Source organism: Stegodyphus dumicola, chromosome 1 (assembly GCF_044657685.1).
Source record: "Stegodyphus dumicola isolate Sdum_Otavi_A_Nest chromosome 1, ASM4465768v1".
In the NCBI taxonomy this organism is placed as follows: Eukaryota; Metazoa; Arthropoda; class Arachnida; order Araneae; family Eresidae; genus Stegodyphus; species Stegodyphus dumicola.
Window position 1 is genome coordinate 199,553,156 of NC_140768.1, and position 24,002 is coordinate 199,577,157.

General features: G+C 34.1%; 1 protein-coding gene across 2 annotated transcripts in view; it reads right to left on the reverse strand.

Moving 5' to 3' along the window:
• LOC118187108 (CDK5 and ABL1 enzyme substrate 2-like) overlaps positions 1-24,002 on the reverse strand; it is a 105,105-nt gene that overhangs the window by 57,095 nt on the left and 24,008 nt on the right. For both annotated transcript variants that reach the window (XM_035357307.2, XM_035357306.2), the window contains exon 5: positions 20,750-20,882. In XM_035357307.2, coding sequence (XP_035213198.1) covers positions 20,750-20,882 — 133 coding nt within the window. The remainder of the gene's footprint in view (positions 1-20,749; positions 20,883-24,002) is intronic.

Consider the following 24,002-nt stretch of genomic DNA (forward strand, 5'->3'; position numbering starts at 1 on the left):
AAACAAGCTAAAAAAGAGAACGATAATGAGATTAATTGGGTCTCCCAATTCCTTCTTTACCTCATGATGTAGCCCAGTTAATAGTGAAAGAACCAGCAGATAAATCGGATGATTATCAGCATGTTAAGAAATTACTCATGCAGAGATTCAAGCTTAATTCTTGGGCACTAAAAACAAAATTTGAAGATCATTCTAAAAAAAATGGAATATTATGGGGGGATTTAGTGTATGAATTAAGAGTGTATTTAGAGAATTGGTTGGATTCAGTGGAAGTTCAAGATTTTGAAAGTCTTAAGGAACATATGCTCACCAAGCAAATTAAGTGGAGAATCCCTCTAGAAATAAGAGAGCACTACTTAGACAATTGGGAAGAATTTAAAACAGCTTCTCTTTTAGCAGAGAAATGCGACAAGTATGAGGCTTTGCGAAGAGATACGAGGAAGTTAGAATAGAGAGTGGGGTTAAAGAAACCATTTGAGAAAGATAGAGAGCGGTATGTAAATTCAAATGGTAGTTACAATCCGAAAAGTAGTGGTCATCAAAGAATTAAAGAGCATAGAAAAATGGAGACTCCTAAAATAAAGCAAGTTTTCAATGAAGCAGGTTTCGAGAAACAGCAGAAAATAAGGTGTTACCAATGTGGAAAGGACGGACATATTCAACCTAACCGTCTATCACTGGAAAAAAATAATAAAAAATTCACAAGATTAGCCTAAAAAAATAAGGCTAATCTGGTAAATAATCTAGGAATGAAGAGTTTAGGAAAATGTTTTGAGACGTATTTCAAGAAAGCAGTAATTAATGGGATAGAGAAGAATATCTGAGAGATACTGGAGCTGGAATAGATCTGTGTAATAGTACTTGGATTAATACTAGTGACTTATTAGGGGAAACTGTATGGCTGCAACAGCCTTTGGACACAGAATGTAAATGTTCACCTTTGGCGAAAGTCACCATTGAAGGTGATTTTAGTGTGGCCACTACAAAGGCAGCAGTTACTTCAGTAGAGTTAGATAAAGAGTACTATTTGTTAGGAAATAAAACTGCACAGGTGATAGAGGAAATTAGGGAACGACCGGTTCTCTTGAATGTTGTGGAGAATCGTAGTCAGGCGCATGTGTGCAGGAGTTTAGAGAGAGCGAGTGCAGAAGACTCTGATTCCAGGTTGGAAGAAGAGAAAGAGATAGAAAGCGAAAGGGTCGTGAATAATGAGCATTCAGAAGAAAGAAAGTTAACCAGTAACATGGAGGAGTCCATTAAAATTTCAGACATCAATTTAGAAGAAAGGTTGGTCCTTGCGGATGTTTTGCCAGCAGAATTCTCAGAAGCACAAGCAACTGAAACTCATGATAATGTTCAACACCAAACAAAATTTATTATATCGCGTACTGAAAAAACACAGGATCTGCAGAATTCGATATTCGAAAAAACCACTTCTATCAAGACGTTTTCTGAGAAATTGCTTCCAAATAGCCTTGCTGTAAAAGTGATGTTCAATTACAATGCTGAATCAAATGCATGCGCTATATGTCGTGCAATGTATAAGGAGACATTACCAGCCATTGGCGAGTTTTCTTTGGGTTAACTGACAAAACATAAAATCAGGAAAAAAAATTGCAACCTCATCCAAATATAGTTGAAATGTATTTTGCTTTTGCCTCTGCTTCTTGGTGCCTTCACTAACTATCCACAAGCCCTTCCTGTCCGTCCGTCTTCTGAGTGATGGATGTGGTAGAAATAATTACTATTGCCATTTTCACAATTATTGTCCTTTATTCCTACTATCAAGTATTATTGAGTGCTTAGTTCTTTTTGCATTCAACTTTTGTGTCATTTTCTTACCTATTGAGAAATTGAATGTTGGATTCTTAAATATACCATCTCCAATAAATAATTTTTGGCGAATTCATACCATACCTTGTCAGTGTAATTTGACACAAATCAGTCAAACTGAAAAAACTGCTTAAATTTGCTGCCGAGAAATACAAATCCAATGTTTGAAAAAGAAAAATGCTCAACTCTTCCCAGATAATCAAATGCAACAGGATCTGCAAGAATTATACACAAAGCTTCTTCAGTTGCTGAAATGAATTTCCTTGAACACTTTCGCATTTAAAAAAAAAAAAAAAAAAAAAAAAAAAACCTTGTTTAGTTAATACTAATCCAATCTAATTCTTTCCAGTGCTTTATAAATTTTAATAGCTACCTTTTTCCCATGTCAGTTGTGCTCCTGAAGGAGAGGAAGCTAAGCTAGACTGCTCAATATAGTTTTATTTAAAATATATGCCAAGCTAAAATTGCTTTCTGCCCAATGTAAAATTTTTCAGTGGTGTTTCTATTTCAACTAGATTAGATCAATACCTTTTATGAAGGTAAGCAATATCACCAATATGACTACTATGTTAAAAAGTATTAAAAACATATCAAGAATGATTCACTTAAAATAAGCATGTAAAAGAAATTATTTACAGTAGTTTCTTTAAATTATTACAGCTTTTAATGACATGTGTCAACAATTTACATTCCACTTTTTAATTATTTGAAAATAAATTTGTTTTTATTGAATGAAGAATTTTTGCCTTGTAGTTTATGAAAATATAGAATGTAATCACGCAAAGGACATATACTGAATTTTGTTTTCCCAAAGAAATTTTCACAGCAAAAGTATTTAAAGTTAAAAACCTTTGAGGACAATATTTTATGAAAAACAATTATTATTATTATGAAGTTTATGAGTTTTGAATCGTGTAATATTATTTAAGTAAGGCAGAATGCATCAAAGAAGAACAATATTATTTTTAGATCATTCACATAAACTAATAAGTCGATAAAGTCAGATTTGGTGTTTTGCATTCAGTATTTAACAATTAAGAATATTATGGAACAAGCTCCTACATGATTTAGATCCTATCAAGGAACTCTGATAGATAATTATTGACAAATTTACAATGCCAAAAACAAAGACAAATATTAAAATTCATAAATAAGATTGCGTGTAATTATTCCAATTTACTGATCTATATCAATTCATATCTAGTTGTAGCTGGCAGAATTTCACTAACATGAATTCTTGATACTAGAAATAAATAAACCAAACAATTAACAGAATAGGAGAGTGAATCTTCAAATTAGCATCTGTTCTTGAAACCTTTATTTGCAACATGACCTTTTATTAATGTACCATTTTGGTACTCCAGTAAAATACAATTCAATTTTGTGGCATTTGGAACTGTCTTTCAGTATGGTTGATACATTTTCTTGGAATAATATAAATTCAAATCTTCAGCATTTGGTCATTCTCAAATTGCATAATCCATATGAATCTTAAAAAAATTAATAAATCAGTGTTTAAACAAAATGCAACAGAAAATGCCAAAGGGAAAATTTGGATTGATGTTCATTCTCCACACTTATTCACTTACTACATAATTACTCATGAAATTGAAGAAACTAGGTTAACATGTCAGGTACACTGCTGTACAATTACAGCTGGTGTCCAATTAATCAAAAAATACTATTTTTTTAAAGCTCATGTATAACAATACCAACACAACAAAAGATAAATTCTATATATATTAAATACAGATAAAGTGACAGCAATTTTTTTTTTTTTTACATTTCACCAAAGATAATAAGTAAAACTGAAGCAAACTCAATGTCACATAAACTGTACAAAGAAGTATTTAACAAAAGTGCTGATAGAACATTTGCAGATGTGTAAATTTGAAATAATATCTAATAAACAAACAAATATATATAAATCATTATACTAAACAATCTAAAAGTCTTATTTCAGAGTTTTCTCTGAAAACATAATTTAGATATTCAAAGACTTTCTGATACACTCAAAAGTAATATAAATCACAATGTGAGCCCTGAGTTAAGCACAAGGTTGGATTCATTCTAGAAGAAACTGTGCGGGAAGGTTTAGAAGAAAAGGGAAGAAAGAGGAAAAATGAACAATGATATGACCATATGACTGTTAACGGAGATAAATATACTGAAAATAATTTAACTTGTTAGAAAATAAATGTTTCAGGATTCCTGAAATGAAAATAATTAAATACCTTTCCCTAAAAAGTCTAGTGAAAAGTGTGGTAGAATTTTTATTCATTTATAATAAATATGTTACATCCTATGATAATGTAAATTCACTTTTTTAATAACTAATGCAATCTTTTTCTATCTTTTAAATAAATATGTTAATTTTCTGCTTATTGATGCTAGGAGTTGAAATTTAGATTTAAAATCCATCCAAACTCACAGATACGAAAGCAGGCCTTGTACCAAATGCAAAAACATACATACGTGGAATGTTGTAGATGTTGTCATCATGTAGATGCATAAAGGTGTAAGTGCAGTCCAATGTTAGCTGTCATGACAATTTAACACATTTTATTTTATTCTTAAGAAGGAAAATCTTAAAATAAACAATACATCATGAAGGGTGCAATTCAGAGCCAGCCTTGATTGTAAAATTGTCTATTTTACATCTTATGACAGTATAATTGATGAAAGAGAAAAAAGCAGAAATATGTTGGCACAGCAGCAAGTAACATCAGGAATGCAACATGTCTAAGATCAAAATTTGGTAAAGGCTGATTATTACTTTGCATTGATTGGTTTTAATTCGTGAAATTATCTGAATCACTAGCATTGTACAAACATTATATGACACAGATTAATTTTGAGACAACACAGTTTAGAGGAATTCCTTATAAACAGTTACTATTTTTATAACATAAAGGGGAAATAAGCAAATTAAAATGTAGAATTAAGGGAATACTACAAATTAAGATAAGAATTTTGCTTTTCATATTTTTTGTCTTAGATACTTATACTCATTTACATATATGACCAAAGAAAGTTACTGCAGGTTTTACTACTCCTATTAAGTTTAGTATGTCCTGTTTGGTATTATTTAATCATTTGCTTTGCTGTTTGTTCGATATATGAATCTGGCAACCTAGTTTTGTTTGGAATGCTGTGATCAAGGAAAATTTGTTACTGTTTTAAGCTAAACAGCACTTAATTTGTGCTACAGAAAATATTGAATGTTTTTATCATTAAGATGTACAGATCACTTGATCATTATGTTAAATCATACATGTAAATAGTCTCATTAATCTTTCTGAAATGAAAATAAATCAGGTATTAAACAAAGTCAGAATTCCAAGTCTTAAATATACCATAAGGAAAACATTTAAATTGATTAGTAATACTGTAGTGTTACACGTGAATAAAATACTGTGGTATTTAATAGTAATATATGATATATTAAATTAAATATTATATTAAATATATGTAATATATGATATTACTATTAAATAAGTAAAAAAAATCAATTTCTTATAAATGATTTTCTCCACCATAGAAGAAGCTTGCTAAATATTCTAAAAATAAACCAATTTTAAAACTTTACTTTAATGGCAATACATAAAATCTTGTATGGTATAAAGGAATGAGTCATTCCTGAAAGTTCACATAAACTGAGTAATGTAGCTGATATCAAAGGTCAGCAAGATTTTCTCTTCTTCTGAATTTATCCACTCATCATCAAAATATCAAAATAGGCTATTCATATGTTGTTTGTGTGTATATGACAGCACAAAATTTTCTTCTGTGTTACTCTGCTTTTATGATAATGAAGATTCAATTTTATATTTTTTAAAATTTCAGCACTGATTTCTATTCTTTCCAAGTAATTTTGCTTTTTGTTCCTTCAATAAAAGAAACTCAGTTTTAGAATTGATTTATAGTCACAGATGTGAAGGGGATCTTGCAGTGAATACATAAAAATACCTATTTACATACATATATATATATAAACACACACACATATATGGCTGCCTAGTTGGGATAGTGATTAGCAATGCTGACTGCCATAAGATGCCAGGTTTGAACCCGAAAGAAGATATGGATGTTTGTAAATCTATAGTGTCTGTGCAGCATGGGGGCACTCTAAATATGAGCTGAGCTGAAAGTCCTTTTGAGAGGTTGGTGGTACGGGAATGGGGGTGGTTAATTATCAGACCCCACGGGTGCTCTTCGTCAAAACTGGGGGCTGAACTGAGCAAAGTCATACTGTCATCTGTATGGTGTTCAAGGTTCTTACCAATGACAGTGCAATCTTGCACTCTTTGCCACAATGAATTATGTGGGCTTATTCTGATGTTACTGTCAGACAAGTGAAATAAGTCAAAACAGATATATATGCAAACTTCATATATATAAGCTTCGGCAATTGTACTTTTAGCCAAAGGCTCTTAGTTTTATTTTTGCCGAAGAATAAAATTAAATGTGATATAAGCAATACAAATAAATAAAATTAGAAAAAAGTACAGCAAAATTAAATAATATTTGCAAATTCTATTATTAGTGATTCAAATGTAAGCCTTTTCACTTCCTTGTATGAAGTAAAAAGGAAGTATTGTAATCGCGAAAAGTTTCAGGCAGCATATTTTAACCAAAATATCCATTTTGACCGCTATTGAATGCAATTTAACGATGTTTCTGCGTCATATCTGTACGTAAGGACAGAATAAATGACTCGTTTCCTCAAAAATTATAAAACTGCTTTAAAATTAATTCTGAAGAGAATTTTTTGTGGCGTCTGTACGAACGTATGTACGTGTCTCGCATAACTCAAAAACGAGTAGCCTCAGAACGTTGAAATTTTGTATATAAGACTGATATAACATGTAGATGTGCACCTCATATTTTGGTTGCAATCGGCCGCACCAAACGTATATAAATATATTTATATATATATTCACTCTGTTACCTGGCTCAGTGATCTCAGTTTCTTTACTCTTATATATTTGTAAACTGTACATTTTTTGCTTTAAAAATGATTGAAGTATATTGTTTTTATCTTCCGGTTAAGGTTTTTATGCCTTTAGTAAATCTCTATGCAATATTTTTAGAATTATCAACAATTTTAAAGTTGTTTAAGTGCCGCTAAGCCCTTTTTTATATGGCGGCCATTGATTGTTTACATTTGAAACAGCAGACTAGTGGATTTGTTGCCAATCTAGAGAAACTTAGTTTCGCAACAACAAAGATAACGCCTTCATTTATTATTGCCAATTAAATCATGCTTATTCCTTTCTCGAATTTTTTCGAGGAAATAAGTGTTTAAGATTTACTTCGTAATTTTTAATATAGATATTTTGAGTTTTTATGTATTTTTGCCTTCTCGCGAAGTGAGAACTGAATTAATTGAATGAGAAATACTGAATCATATGTGAAAAACTGTTTCTTTTTTGTTTTGTTTGCTTAATTTCTTTTATACATCATTCTAGCGTTATTATAGTATTTGAATAGAACATGTGGCAACGATTAGATAATTCTATTCTTTAAATAATATAAATTTTGTGCATCATGAGTTATAATGTGAATGAAATATAATACTGTTAAGTGAATCTAGCGCCAGAGTGTCGCTATGGTAAACAAATACTAGAGTGAATTTTAGAGAATGCATTTATTCTATTGTGGTATATGCGCTGCCGGCGAAGTAGATTTAATTCATTCCAATAAGTTTAAATGAAATGCAAGAAAAAATGCGTAAAATTTAATATTCCGTACAAGGAAGTCATGTGCTGTACACATCAGATTTTTTTTTATTAGTGATAAGTAATTTTATGGCTTTGCATTACAATACAATAAAGGAAGTGTTTCACATGGATTAAAGATGAAAGCAATACTGAACGTCAGACATCAACTGACAATGAATTTGTAAGCAGTGAAGATATTGCTCAAGATGACATTTTAGAATATATAAGTGCGAACGGGAACCACACTTTCACTGTTTGAGTGACGAAGAAATTGCTTGCTGAATAAATCCAGAGAACAATAAAAATTTCTGTGATGATGAGGATGATGATGAAAAGGAAGTGAACGATGTGAAAATTAAGCATGCTTAACCTCGAGTGATATGACTGTCTTTCTCCAGTCATGAGAATTTTTGTCACTTGACATAGATATTTTATTATACACTGGTGAAATAAATTAAGAGAATCTCCAGAACTACTGGACAGATTTTAATAAAATTTGATGTGAATAGGTTATTACGTTGATATAATACAAACAAAATAAACATTCAACAGGTATAATAGACACACATGTTCGTGTGTAACACTCATGGGAGTCGGAAGGTCTGAAACAGCAGTTGCAGAAGACACAAAAGAAATGGGTTAATAGGGGGTATGGTCCCCTCTTACAGCCATACAGGCCTTGTAGCCTGATGTCATACTGGAAATAAGGCAGCTTATCAGTGCCTGTGGCAATTTGTCCCACTCATTCAGCAACGCTGTTTTCATTTTCTGAATGGTTCTCGGAGAGGGATTTTGAGTTGCAATTGCCCTTCCCAGAGCGTCAAAGACATGCTCTATAGGGTTGAGGTCTGGAGACCTGGCTGGCCAATCCATCCGGCAAATATCCTCAGTCTCAAGAAATTCGTCGACCAGAAGAGCTCTATGTGACCTCGCGTTATTGTCCTGTAAGATGAACACGGGGCCCACAGCACCCTGGAAAAGTTGAACATAGGGCTCCAAGACCTCATCCCTATACCTCACACCAGTCACAGAGCCTCTGTCAAAGACGTGGAGAGGTGTGTGGCCATCCAACATGATGCCTGCCCACACCATTACACCGCCACCACCATAATTGTTGACTTCACAGACATTGAAGGGTAGGTAGCGGGTCCCTGGCTCTCTCCATATAAAAGTACAGCGAGAATCGATGTTTAGGCTAAAAAGGGACTCGTCAGTGAACAGAATGGTCACCCATTGCTCCATACTCCAATCACTATGATGCCTGCATCATGCTAATTGGACTCTCCTGTCCGTAGATGTGAGCGGGATTTCTGGCAAACAACCCTATCTCATTCAGTCTTTTGGAAACAATTACTTTTGTTACACGGGTTCCTAAGGCTGCATACAGGTCCGAAGAGAGCTGAGAAGCTGTAGCCCCTCTGTTATGCCTTGCTAAAATGGACAGATAATGGTCTTCTCTGGCATTCATTGCTCTAGGACGACCTTGCACAGGCTTTCTCTCAATTGATTCAGTATCCTGGAACTGTTTCCATAGGCTACACATGACGTTGGGCGTTAAATTAAACTCTCTGCATATCGGGACTTGCGACTGGCGTACTTCTAGCCTCCCCACAATTCGCCACCTCTTCCATCATTTAAACATTGGTGGTTACTCATTTTTACTGTTCTGATGTGAATTTAACCAATTGCTGCAAGATAGCACCAAGAAATTCGCCAAAGTGTACAAGTGAACATAATTTGTCTTACTCTTCACGCGCTTACAAAGCCTGTTTTCTGCTGGCTCTGCCTACACACACGTGTACGTTTACGTATTTGCCATACAAGATTTGCATTTTTATCTAGAAGCAGTGGTTTTTCATTCAGTTCAGTTCTTTTCATGCAATTCGATAAAATATGCAAATTCCCTTAATTTATTTCACCAGTGTATATTCTGCTTTCTTACTTTCTTTAATGTTGGAAATATCATGTTAATGAATGGAGATTTATGAAAACAGACACTAAAATAAGTAATTATACAAATTTAGCTAATAAAAGTTCTTTAAATACAGAATTCACAAGCAAATCAAAAAAGCTATGCAACTCAGAGAGTTAAGCCTTAATTTTTAGATCAATATTATAATGCTTCTCCTATGTCCACTGACAGAAATGAGGCCTGATTGTGTGGCAACTGATAGAGTTACAGGTTTATCACATTTAAAAAAAAAATGTCTAAAAAAGTGCATGTAAGGAATGTAACAAAATTTCATGTTCTATGTAAATATTTACAGAATTCATTTATTCCAGTTTTTCATAAATATTCTTGTCATGAAATAAAATGTCGTATGGTTTACTTATTTCAGTGAAAGAAATAAGTGTTATTTATTAATAAAAGAGTTTATTCAAATAATAATTGCAGTATGTGCTTTCAGAATTACAAATAAAATACAATTTAAAAAAAAAAAAAAAAAAAAAAAAGGTTTTTATACAATAAGCTTTTAATTAAAATGGATATGGTAATTAATGCACTAAAAGTAGAAAACTAACTGATCATATAATTTAAAGGGAATATTACATTAAATAATTCTATTTACAGAACTTATTTACAGTTTTATATTATGAATAATGTATTTTACACAAATTAATTAGCATAATTATATAACATTAATTTTTATGACGAATAAGAAAGGTTTATGATTTTTAGTCCAATTTTACATTATTTGCATTACTATTGAAAACAAACGTAACATGCCCAAAAGTGTAAAAATTGAATTAATTAATTTACACTATCACAAATAAATTTTATTCAAAGATTTGATGATAGAAATTTGATAAATTTTTTTGTACTTGTCAAATGTTAAATACCCTCAGTTATGAATATTTTCAATAAGAATAACTGCTCTGTTTACATGCGAACAGTTTTTTCCCTCAATTGAAAATGTCTAAAAAGTCTAAAAGAAAGTCTAAAAGGAATCAGGTTGACCAATGATTATCTAAAATTCATTACAGAGATAGCTTTTATCAATTTTTCTTAAAGGTTACAAATGTCTTCAAAACTAGAATGCTATGAGGTGTTTTAACTAAGTTGTAGAAAGAAACAAAGATGTTTATTTGCATATATTGTAAGGATCTTAAGTTTTACTAACGTTTATTTTATTTTAAATCTTTACTATCACTTCTTATTTTCTACTTCCGGCCAGAATTATAAGTGTTAATGTATTTATGCAAAGTTTGTCTGGCGAACGCCAAGTATTTAAGTTGTGGCTTTTTGCCAAGCGAGAGAGAGGAAGCAGTTAGTCGAAGCAGGCCGCTTACCTTAGAAGTTTTACTCAGTTGCTGGTTGCCTTCCAGGCAAGAGGTTTAATCCTCTTGATAATTTTTAAACATATTGTAGCGTTCACAGTTCTCTGTACTACATACGGCTTCCTGTTAATATAAGGCCAATCTTCCACGTTTATTATTTTAAAGTTAAATTAGAGTTTAGTTTTATTTTTATATTTTTACGTTAGACCACAAGTAGCGGGTCTGTGTATTCCGAAGTACGGAAGTTATTGTAAATAGAGAAAAATAAAGGGTTTTGTATACCCTTCTTGTGTAGCCTGTCTACTTCCCACAGTTTTGAACATAGCTTTAGTAAGCTCTCTGTTCCGAGTCAGGTCCTTGCATGTTTCCGAAGAAGGTAAGACGGAACATTGAACCTGATAGTGGCGCCTAACGAAGAAGAAAAACCATGGCCGAGTTTCAAGAAGAACCTGTGCTGCCTGCAGAAGTGGCTCAGAATCCAGAAATGCCAGCTGCCGCCCTGGAAGGATTTGGTTACATCGTCCAGACCATGCGCGCTTCGATGAAACCAGAAGCAACATTTAATGGAAACTCACCGGTAACCAGTTTTTTGGAAAAATTGGATGACCACTTCATGCTCTACCCCGTGCACGAATTTCAAAAAGTTACCTTAGCTACCAGCGCTTTGAGGAGCCAAGCGCTTAACTGGTTCAAATGTATAGGCAGAAGTCTCTTGGGTCAAGCAGGAAGTCCCACCTATACTTACGAGAATTTCAAGACTGCCCTAGTAAAAGCCTTCCCTGTTGTAAGGGATCGTGCGAAATTAGAAACAGAACTTTTTAGTATATATCAACAAAGAATCGAAAACCTCTCAAGCTTTATTTTAAGAAAAATTCACGTCTTCAAACTCTTGTATGGAAACCGTCCGGATCCTCAGATATTTCAAGTGATTTTGCCGAGGTTACTGCCTTAAGTGAAAGACTTTATTGAATTAAGAAATCCGACTACACTGGAAAAGTTATTTGAACTAGCAATCCAGTTTGAAAGTAGAAGAACGGCAGACGTCGAAAGAAGACGCCATTATCAACAGCGAAACCAATTTGGTGCGCCAAGACTACAGCAAACTCAAGCACACGGCTACGGAAGCAAAGCGAATCAGTGGGCAAGGAAACCCGAGCATTCAAAAACAGCCGGCGAACGTCGACAGTTCAATAGCAATCCAGGAAAAAAAGTCTCAAGGCCAGTGGAAAAAGAAGGAAAGCACGGAAATGAAAAATAATTTATACTAAAACGGATTTCTGCTGACGAGAGGGTGCGGAAATCCGAAGGCCACGAAAACCCCTCTTCCTTCAAGTTAAATACAGTAATGGTGAAAAATTTGACTCTTCCGAAGATTGAAGTGTTGGTGAATAATATCCCAGCCACCGCACTCCTGGATACAGGCGCGCAGTGTTCCTGTGTGGCAGAAGAACTTTTTTAGGAAGTATTTTCGGAAATACTGCATATATAATTCGGATAATACGACAGTGTTAGCGGCGCAAGGAGAACAATGTAAGTGTATAGGTAAAGTACCGCTGTATGTCCGTATCAAGGACGAACAAGTAAAGGTGATGTTTTTTATAGTAAAGAATCTGCAAGACATATAATCTTAGGAATAGATTTTCTTTCAGAGGCACAAGCAACACTGGATTTTAATGAAGCGTCCCTTAAGCTGACAATGAAACCAGTTCGTGCAGAAAAGGCTGAACCGCCGATGTTAAATCTTGACCACCTGTCTAATGACGAGCAAGGAAGAATCCGACAAGTGGTAAGTGAATTTGCTTTGTTATTTAGTGATATTCCAGGATTTACTCAGGTTACTAACCATAGTATTGACACCGGAGATTCAATGCCAGTTCGCCACAAAGCATACCGGTATGATAAGAATAAGGAAAAAATTATAGAATGCCATATCACCGATATGCTACGTAAAAAGATCATAACGCCCATCTCAAGTAGTTATGCTAGCCCGGTGGTTTTATGTAAGAAAAATAATGACTATCCTTTGACACATCCAAAAAGGTGGAGATTCGCAATTGACTACCATAAATTAAACTCCATAACTAAATATCCGGTATATCCGTTACCTATAATTGAAGAAATTCTAAGGAACATAACATCCACCAAATATATGACGACTTTAGACTTAACGACTGGTTATTTTCAAATAGGGGTTAGGCCTGAGGACGTGCCTAAGACTGCTTTTATAACCAAGTCTGGCACTTATGCATTTTTGCGTATGCCGTTTGGCCTTTCAGGGGCCCCGGCAACATTTCAGCGATGTATGGATATTGTGTTAAGACCTGTTCTTGGAAAGTCCACATTTATCTATTTAGACGATATCATTATTACTAGTGATAATCTCGACCAACATGTACAGGATTTAAGACAGGTGTTTTCTTTATTAAATGAGGCCGGTCTAAAAGTTAATGTCGAAAAGTGCAAATTTGCAGCCCCTGAATTAAAATATTTAGGTTACAAGATATCTCAGAAAGGAATAGAGACAGACGAATCAAAAATAATCGCTGTACAAAAGTATCCGATTCCAAACACGGCGAAGACGCTCTCTTCTTTTCTAGGACTTTGTTCATATTATAGGTCCTTTATAAAAAATTTTGCAGCTATTGCTGAACCATTGTTAAAATTAAAAAGGAAAAAAGCAAGATTCTCGTGGACGGCCGAAGCCAATAGTGCTTTCCAAAAATTAAAACAAGCATTTCGAAAAATTAAAACAAGCATTAACGCAAGCCGCTGTGTTGAAATTTCCTGAAAAGGATGAGAATTTAGAAATTTCAGCGGATGCTTCGGATTATGCGGTAGGAGGGGTACTTTCGCAAAATCAACAGCCCGTGGCATTTTTTAGCCGAACTTTAAATCAAACACAAAGAAACTATTCCGCGACCGAGAGAGAGGCACTTGCAGTTCTGTTAGCAGTGCAAAAGTTCTGAGTCTATTTTGGAAAGGCGCCAATAACAGTGTACTCTGATCATGTGGCAGTAACTAGATTGTACTGAGGGAAAAACTTATCCCCAAGGTTAATAAGATGGGCACTCAAGCTACAAGAATATAATCTGGTAATCAAGCATACCCCCGGAAAGGAAAATATTGTAGAAGATGCCCTATCCAGAATTAAAATAGATGAAGAAGGTAATACCGTAAAGCTGGCAATGCTCACAGCATGTGCAATAAATTCCCGAGAAACTGTAATAACCGAACTGGGTAAGGATCCTGAGTTTGGAAGCATTTATGAGTATTTAAAGGATCCTGAAAACTTTAGCCACCAAGATATTGTGGCGATAAGAAATAGGGCGGCCCATTACGAACTAATAGATGGTCTATTATTCTATACAAAAACTACGAATTCCAACAACGAATTTCGACCTGTTATCTCAGGTAGTCTTAGATTAAATATCCTGCAGGAGCTCCATGACAGCCCTTTAGCTTCTCATGCTGGTATTCAAAAAACTATCCAACGTGTACGCGAGGCAGTCTATTTTCCTGAACTGCAAAAGTTAACAAGGGCGTATGTCCAGTCCTGCCCAACATCTCAAGCAGTTAATTATATTAATTTCCGCCCGGCCGGGTTTCTAAATAGTATTAAATCCGAATTTCCAAATGAAATAATTGGCATCGATTTATTGGGCCCTTTCCCAAAAAGTCAGTTAAATAAAAGTCGCTATCTCCTTGTTATGATTGATCATTTTAGTAAATGGACCGAAATTGTTCCCTTAAAACGAGCCTCCGCGAAATTAGTTACTGATTCTATTTTAAATAAATATATTTTAAAATACGGGGCGCCCCTAAAAGTTATATCAGATAATGGTCCTCAATTTGTAAGTAATATATTTGAAGATATGTGCCAAAAACTGGGCATACATCATTTAAAAATGGTCCTGTATCGGCCGCAATCAAATATAGCGGAACGGGTCAATAGAAATATAGTGAAAATTATCCGTAGTTATGTTAAAAATTTTCATAAAAACTGGGATAACTATGTCAATGAATTTGCATTCGCCCTTAGGACCGCAAAACATGATACAACGGGCAAAACTCCTGCTGAGTTATTTTTAGGCAGAAAGATTATAACGCCGTTAGATAAATTTTTTTATGTGCAACAAAGAGGCCCAAAATTTAAAATGGGTGATATAGAAAAACTAATTAAGGAAGCAAAGAAGAATACTGAAGTAGCACAGAGAAAACAAAAACTATATTACGACTTGAAACGACGGGGAGTAACTTATAAAGTAGGGGATGAAGTTTTAAAAATTAAGCATTCACTTTCTTCAGCACCAGAAGATAAAACTGCCAAATTTTTTCCACGATTTGAAGGACCATATGTCATAGAAAAAATAACTCACGCTGTAGTAGTGTTAAAAGCTAGAAATGGTGAAACCTGCTCCGCAAACATTAATCAAATCAAACCCTACTATGATCGTAATAAAATGAAAATTTTCAAAGATCTTTTGCAGGATACGGCACAGCAGACACCGCAGGCACAAGCTCCAGAGGTGGAAAAACGACAAGTACAAGGGCAAGCCATTAAGAGGCAGGAGCAAGTGAAAAGAAAGTTTCCCCGCGGAAAAATTGAAGGTGGTAAGAAAAAGAAGCCGTTCCACCGTCCAGAAAAGACAGCTAACGAACACCCCCAGAATGAAGAAGGGAGAAGGACGACGTATGCAAAGAGAGCCAGGAGAAATGACGGCAAGTATAACCCGGCTCTAAAACGGAAGATCTACTCATCCGACAGGACTCTCCGCAGCAAATGTCGCCGAACTGCGGAAGGGCCACCAGCGACGGAGGAAAAGTTACAAGGAAAATTTGAACGGCCAGCAACGAGGTCCAAGCAGGAACACGAAAGAAGTTTCCCGGTTCCGCCAAGACCAGCTGCCATCAATCGACCAAGACCACAGGCAGAAGCGAAAAAGAAGGTATTCAAGGGTGACCGAACTGGAGAAAAAAGAAAGCATCTAGAGGAAGGCACTGAAGGGCGAGCCCGTACAAGAAGGAGGATAAATCAAACAACAATCTGCACTACCTTTGAGGACTGGGCCCAGAAAAGAATGTCCAAATATCACAAAGATAAGTAAAATTTTATGTTACTTTGCAAACTTAAGTTAATCTTTCATTCTTACTGCAAGTGGCAGATTTCAAGAAGTTTTACCTCATGTGAGGTCTACCTTTATCGCCAAAAGGGCGAGAAATGAGTTGTTACCGATTTTGGTATTATGTTTTTCAATTACTCGCGCGTAAAACTAAAGTTGATGTATAAAATTAACGGCATGTTAATATGTTCTTATATACAATGTGAACTGTTATTTTAAATGTTAAGAAATACCGTGATATGGTAAAAGTGAAAGCTATGTTAAAATTTTTTTTTATTCGTGTGACTGTAAAAAGACTAAATCATGGTGAATATGTGTTAAAAATTGAATGATGTAGTTACGCTCTCTGACGCTACACTTCAGAGTTAGCCACTTTCAGAATAGTACCTCAGGGTTTAGAGTTGAAATTAGGGTGTGTTACGAGGTCTTGGTATGTTGAATTTTAACACGTTAGTGTTTTGATTATAGGAGGAAGTGTTGAACACATAGACATAAACACATTCGTGTTTGGTGTCCTTTTACAACACATGTCAGAGAGCACGGGGAGAGATAACTAAAATAGTTATGAATGAAATAAGAATGTTAAGAGAAATATAATTATACATGTTACTTGCCATTTCATTGTGTAACATTTCATTAAACTAGTTTTCCTTCCAGATCTCTGGAAGGAACCACATTTGAATAAAAGCTCCTGTTTAGATGCAGTACAGATGAAAAAAATTGTGTGTCCTGGGAGCTGCTATTGTAAAAACAAATTTCTTTCTTTTAAATTTCTAGTTTCTAGCGAAAAATGTTTGTAAAAGATTGGCCTCGCGTTAGATTCTAGAGCTAAAAGTTTTCAACAAGGTCGTTTTAGACCTCAGTTTCAAACTAATTAACTCTGGCGGGAAGTATGTAAGGATCTTAAGTTTTACTAACGTTTATTTTATTTTAAATCTTTACTATCACTTCTTATTTTCTACTTCCGGCCAGAATTATAAGCGTTAATGTATTTATGCAAAGTTTGTCTGGCGAACGCCAAGTATTTAAGTTGTGGCTTTTTGCCAAGCGAGAGAGAGGAAGCAGTTAGTCGAAGCAGGCCGCTTACCTTAGAAGTTTTACTCAGTTGCTGGTTGCCTTCCAGGCCAGAGGTTTAATCCTCTTGATAATTTTTAAATGTATTGTAGTGTTCACAGTTCTCTGTACTACATACGGCTTCCTGTTAATATAAGGCCAATCTTCCACGTTTATTATTTTAAAGTTAAATTAGAGTTTAGTTTTATTTTTATATTTTTACGTTAGACCACAAGTAGCGGGTCTGTGTATTCCGAAGTACGGAAGTTATTGTAAATAGAGAAAAATAAAGGGTTTTGTATACCCTTCTTGTGTATCCTGTCTACTTCCCACAGTTTTGAACATAGCTTTAGTAAGCTCTCTGTTCCGAGTCAGGTCCTTGCATGTTTCCGAAGAAGGTAAGACGGAACATTGAACCTGATAATATGTGTATTTTTTATGTATGCATCAAAGAAAAATTTAATAAATAAAAGAAAGATAATATGCTGTCAGCATTTATTTTCAAGTTTTGACCACTTGCACAGTTTTTGTAATTTGTTTATTTTTAGTTTACGTTAAAATTAAGTTATTTAGGAGCTAATTCAACATATTTATGGTTATCTGAAATAGGCATCAGACTAAAAATTTCATATTTAGCTATCAACAGATAGTATGACCAACAGAAATTTCTTGCAGCTGCAAACATTTAGATTTCAGATAAAAAATTAATATAAATTGGAATTCTGTGCTTTGCATTATTACTCTTACTGTTTATGTATATTTTGGAAACATTTAATAAATAAGATTTAATATCTGTTTTGTTTAAAAAAGACTTTTCGTTTTTGTTTAAAAAAAATAAAAATTCAGCTCATCAGCTGCTTTTAGATTGTGCATTCGGCCTGTAAGCCTGTATGCGATTTGAGTTTTGAGATCACTGCTGTATAAAATAAAATTTCAATAATCTGTTATAGTTTAATCTCTAAAATTGGCTATAAAGCATGCTAATTTTTTAATGAAAGGGGGGGGGGAAGTCTGAAAATTCAACGCAACAAATTTAACAGCAATTATTTTCATTATAGATAGTAAATGTTTTAATAAAAATACACATTAGTCTTTTCTGACTGATTATGTAAATTTAACTTATTATTGAAGTCATTTAGAATTTTATTTGTTCACATTAGTGCTCCTTTTTTATAGCTAGCTAACATAAACCATGAATCTCTGAAAATTTTCTGTTTTAGGTAAATCTACATATTGTGTTTTATTTCACATTATTTTTTTTTTTTAATGTATGTGTGGTAAAATGAGTAAAAATTTATTTGTATGCAGATTTCTAGATGCTGAATTACAAATTTAAATGCAACTTTTAGCCGTACTAAACATGATAATAACAATCTTTTGTTTTACATTCTGCTAAACAAACAAGCTTGTTAACATTGGTTTGCAAAGAGGGATACATTCCTAAATATAGCACTTGCAGAAACTTTCCTGGCAATAAAAATTGAAAGTAAGGTAAAGATGAGAGGAATTTTCTTTTAGCAGATCTGGTATTTAATTCATTTGTGCGCATGAGGAATATATTTCAGCATTAGGATTCAATTTTAAGAATATCTTATAGCTATGATTTTGCAAATACTATATTTTCTTATTTTTTCTCTCATTTAAGAGCAAAAAAATTACTAAGAGCTTGTTTCATTAGTAGCTGGACCACTACATTTTACACAGAATAAATTTGATGTACTTTTACAAGAGTTCCTTTGTGTATTAAAAACTATAATAATACTGTATTCAATAAATCTTGATTAAATAACATTTACGAGTATATTTTGGTTAGTTATGTGTAAATAATCTAAATTTAAAGTAAAAAAATTAGGAAAGGAAAACAGGTAAACAAAACTCGGAAAATCAAAAAAGAATAAAATGCAGTCATATAATCCAGAGAATTTACTTTTGTTCCCAAAGTGTGCAGTTTATCAGAAATCTACAGTAATAGTATGAGAAAAATTATATTAACCACTTGCCCGATTATCGCAGGTTCGTATATATTGCAGTTAATTTTTATTACCGAGAAAACTCAGATGAAGCACAATTTGTCAGTATCGCGTTTTCCCTATTGTCTAGTGTACGTCAGCTTGTGGGTTAGTAATGTATAATGAAGAAAGTTGCATTGAAAAAAATAAAATAATGGGGATGATGCAAGATAGCAAAAGCGATGATTTTTCAGATAGTAATTATAACCTCCAGGCATTTTCCAGACGTTATTCCTGCTACTGAAAAAAAAATCTAGTCCAACAAGACTGTGTTCTCTGTGCTCCCGTAAAAAGAGATTCCTGAGGTAAGCCAGTAAAAAAAGAGACCAGATATCAGTGTCAGGTATCACTTTGTGTTGTACCTTGTTATCATACAACGACTAATATTTAATTTTTTTTTATTTGCCCGAGACAAATCAGGATAGTAAACTAATATTAAAACTAAATACTTTCACACCTGTAAAAAACTAAAAATTCAACTTAAAACCTATATATTTTGTTTTGTTTCGTTTCCTTGTATTTAATAATAAAATAAAAAAATGTGATGATTTTTTTGCAATTTTCTTCAAAAAAATTTGTAAGGGAAGCGGTTAATGACTTGATTACTATAACTGATTGAACTAATTTAAAAGAATAAAAAGTGCAACATTAATTTATATATTAAATGATTTTCATACTTTCACATAGCTCATAAATATATTAATTACTATGTTTTCATAGTTAATATTAGTCACAAAATTTTTATCTACTTTTAACACAGTTATTAAAGTTATTTGCTTACATTTATACCCCTTTTTTTCATTTTTCACCATATTATTAAAGCATATCTTTACAATGTATTGCAAAAAATGCTCACACAATCCTATATTTAAAATACTACATTTTAAAAATTAGAAATACATTTTTATAAAATTTTAATACATTTATTATTTTACTTATTTGAAGTTATTTCTGTTGGGGATATAACTATCTGCAACAACTTACATATAAAGGAAATTTAATTTACTTGCTACTATTCTTAATTACTCTATAAGAATATCAGCAATCATATGAAATTCTGAAAAGCCACTGTTGTGAATTATTTAAAATACATCAAAGTGCCAGTGATTTGTCATTTCAAGTTTAAAACTTCAACTGAGGACTCTAATCAATTTTTCCCATGCCAAGATTACGAGTATTTAACATTGTATTTTTGATACTGTAAAATGTAAATAACCAAAATAAGCTTTAAAGTTTTTAAAGGTATGAAAAATTATTAAAGAAACAAATGTGACATCCATTTAAAGGAATACTCAGTAGCATTTATTAAAAATAATGACATTAAATTTTTTTAACATTATTGTTAAATTTACTGCATTCAAAGGGAAGTAAAAAATATTATAGCCAGTGTCAAATACTTGCTTTCCAGCAAACTGTTTTAAGAAGAGTTGATATACATATTAACCTGAATTAAGCTGACTTGGAGGCGATTGACAGAACAGAAGAGGAACAAGAGTCACTGAAGATGTGACAAAAAAAAAAAAAAAAAAAAAAAAAAAAAAAAAAAAAAAAACTGCTGTCTTATGAAATTAATTTGCTTAGAATGAAAGATAAAACTGGAGACAATAATTATTAATTTGGTAGAGAAAGAATTAATGATATGATGTCAATCATTATGCTTAGCAAATCAATATTCAGTGAGCAAATCAAATATTCAGCTTAAGTGAATGTAAATCTGTATTGTTCTACTTACCTGACCTTCTTGAGGTCTTTCAACTCCCAGCAAAGAAAGTAAATCAAGAGGATCTGGCCCGTCATTAATTACAGCCAACTGTCTCATGCTGGAAGCATGCCTCCGTCGATTGCCTTCTAACTTTATATCAATCCTAAAAACAGATATTAAAAATTAAATTTATCTTTAAATATTTAACATATACATAAAAAGTAAATATAGTCTACAGCGTGTTTTAACCCTTTCGCGATGTTTTTTTTTTTTTTTTTTTTTACAACAGAACAATTTTGATAACATAAACTATGAGTAGGGCACTCTAGAATGCTAAAAATTAAGATGCTATACTTTTTGAAAAATTTTGAACACTGATTTAGGACCGGGACATATATGTCCCATCAGTCCTGACCACTGGGACATATGTGTCCCAGTAGTCTTCAATGAGTAATTTTGTAAAGAAAACCAATGATTTTCTAGTAATAAAAATTTAAGTACAAACAGTATGGTTTGAAACAATCAATGCACAATGCGACATTACACATCGTGCACATTATTTTAGTGCACGATTCCTTTTTTTGTGCACATTTACGGCACAGCCGCGTGTTTTTGTTGTTACTGGCAGATGGTCACCAACATTGAGTAACAACAACAAGTTTTGGCTTCCCTGCTCCGAGAGCTCAATCTCACTGCAGGTCCACTCCCCCTTTGGGCACATCGTGGAAGTTCAACTTCCACTATTACCCTCCAAGAGAGCAGCGCACCACCTGGATATGACACCAGGCAGCACCGGTCGTCTAATGCTCCTACCAGTCGCTTGGGCGAGCCCGTCGCAGCGGGACATTACCCAGCCACCCCGGGGGAGACCCCCGGGTTACTAGAACCACACCGCGCTAGGACGTGCCAGACTCCGAGGCCAGCCAATAAGTGACCTTTCCCAGAGCCTTCAGAACCACCAAGTTCATAAATTTTATACCCCCGTGGCCGAGACTGCCTAGGTTACAGATCCTAGCCAGTAGCTTCGCAGAGTTCTCTACGTCGACCCCCGGGGGGAACACTGAGTAAGCTTCGTGATGTTTTGGATGGGCGTCCAGTTCCTCTACGGCGTTGATACAGTGCGTTGAGCTTTCCGGACGCCATCAAGGCTTCTGCAAGAGGTACAATGAAGTCAAGAAGTGGGGTTTTTCGATGTTTGAGTTCGCAGTACGCAATCCATGAGTTGACCACTGCGCTCATCAATAGGCGAAAAAATACATTTTTCCACCACTTGCAAGATTTTCGATCTAATTCATAGACATTTGCCATTTGATCTACATCTCCCATGATTTTGTTGTAGAATTGATTGCCACAGGGCACTCAAATTCTTCTTTGATTCCATCTTTCATGGTGCAATTTACTTTAGTGTATTTAGCTTCGTGACAATTACTTAGCATCATCACTTTCTTTGAATCAAGCAACCTCGCACACAATGTTCCATTTTTAGTTACGAGAAACTCAGCCTCACCCCTTTTGCGTAGTTTTGTTGCAAAATTAGGAACATCTTTGCGTGTCTTGATGCATGTACCAACAGCAGGAAATTTCAGGGTTTCCATCAGGTGCACACTTGTAAAAAATCGGTCAAACGCAAGCATCACGTGTTTACCTTGGATTGTCTCCGTTAGCTTTGATACTACCCGTTCCCTGAGTGTGCCTTGAACTTCACCCGTTTCTTTTCCGGAATAAATGCTCATGTCATATACATATCCTGTTTTTGAATCACATTGCTGCCAAATTTTTATCCCTCTTTTCACAGGTCTCATCGGCATATATTGTTTGAGGGATGAACGTCCCTTGAATTTTGCCATTGATTCATCAATAGCTTGATATGAGCTTTCGCTTCGGCACTGTTTGAAGGTTTGTTTCAGGCACAAAACAACCTCGTCAATATAATATGTTTTACTTGCATTTTCTGGCTTTTCTGGTGCAGCAAAATATAGTTTCGACAGCAACGTTTTACATCTGTCTCTTGAAATAGCATTTTTTATTGCTATGTTTTCCAAAGAAGGATTAGATGACCAATAATGAGAGAATTTTGGCACCCTATTGTAAGACATGACAAGCATTCATCCAAGGACAAGCATAATTTCAGAGGGGTCTGTAGGGTGAATTGTTTGTCCTAACTTTTCGAGTCATTGGTTTGTGCATTGAGAAATCCAATTCATAAGACTTTTTGGAAATATCTTGAGAAACACGTCCAATTCGGTAGCTGAACGATTTAATTTGAATAACAAACTAGGCGATGACTCTGCTGGAATTGTCATTCGAGGTTGGAAAGTTGAATCTGCATGAAACCATAAGATTGGTTTGCTGCCTGAAGTATTAGCTGATGGTATCTCATCAACTGATGAAAGTGATGCCGTATCAGTATCACTCAAAGCACCGCTGTTCTTTGTATTTTGGGGAATGGTATCATGATCGATATCCATTTCACACTTGTCTGAGGATGAGTACTGCAAATTGTGTGTTGGATCTTGAAAATCGGGATCATCTATTTCATCATCCAAATCAATATCTTCGTCATCTGACTCTTCTAAAATTTTTTTTATTTCTTCCTTAGTAAGTCCCCGGCGTCGAGTCATTTTAGATTGAATTAATATATGCCTAAATTAAAAATAATAAGCAACTATTTCAAAAGTAACCGAAAAATATAATATCTAGAGAAATGATCACATAGGACTGTTGGGACAATGTGTTCCCACTATCCACATATGTCCCGATAATAAAAACAGACATAAAATTTTGCCACTTACCAGTTTATTAAAGGTAATCCGCTTCGTGAGTAACTTATCTGGCCTTAGATTTACGGATAAATAAAATTTTAATCGAAAATAGGCGGTATTTTCCAAAACTAAACTATTTACGTTCATAGAGTATGGAATGAGCTGCTACAACACTTCAAAAACGCGGGAATCGCATTACGTATGGTAGTGCCATCTATGTTCTGTGAATGAAAATACCTTCAAAAATATTGGCAGGACTGGTGGGAAAGTCTCCCATTAGACAGAGAAGTGTTTCTATCCCAAGAGTATTTTTTGAAATTTGCTTGGGACGTATGTGTCCCATTAGGCGCGAAAGGGTTAAAAAGAATATACATATTTCGAATGTATATATTTATTAAACTGTATGACATACGAATATGAAACTTTACACACATATGTACGAATCTCTTAAGTTCAGATTACAGATGTTCAATATATCCTCCATCAGCGACACGAACAATATCACATCAATACTCAAATTC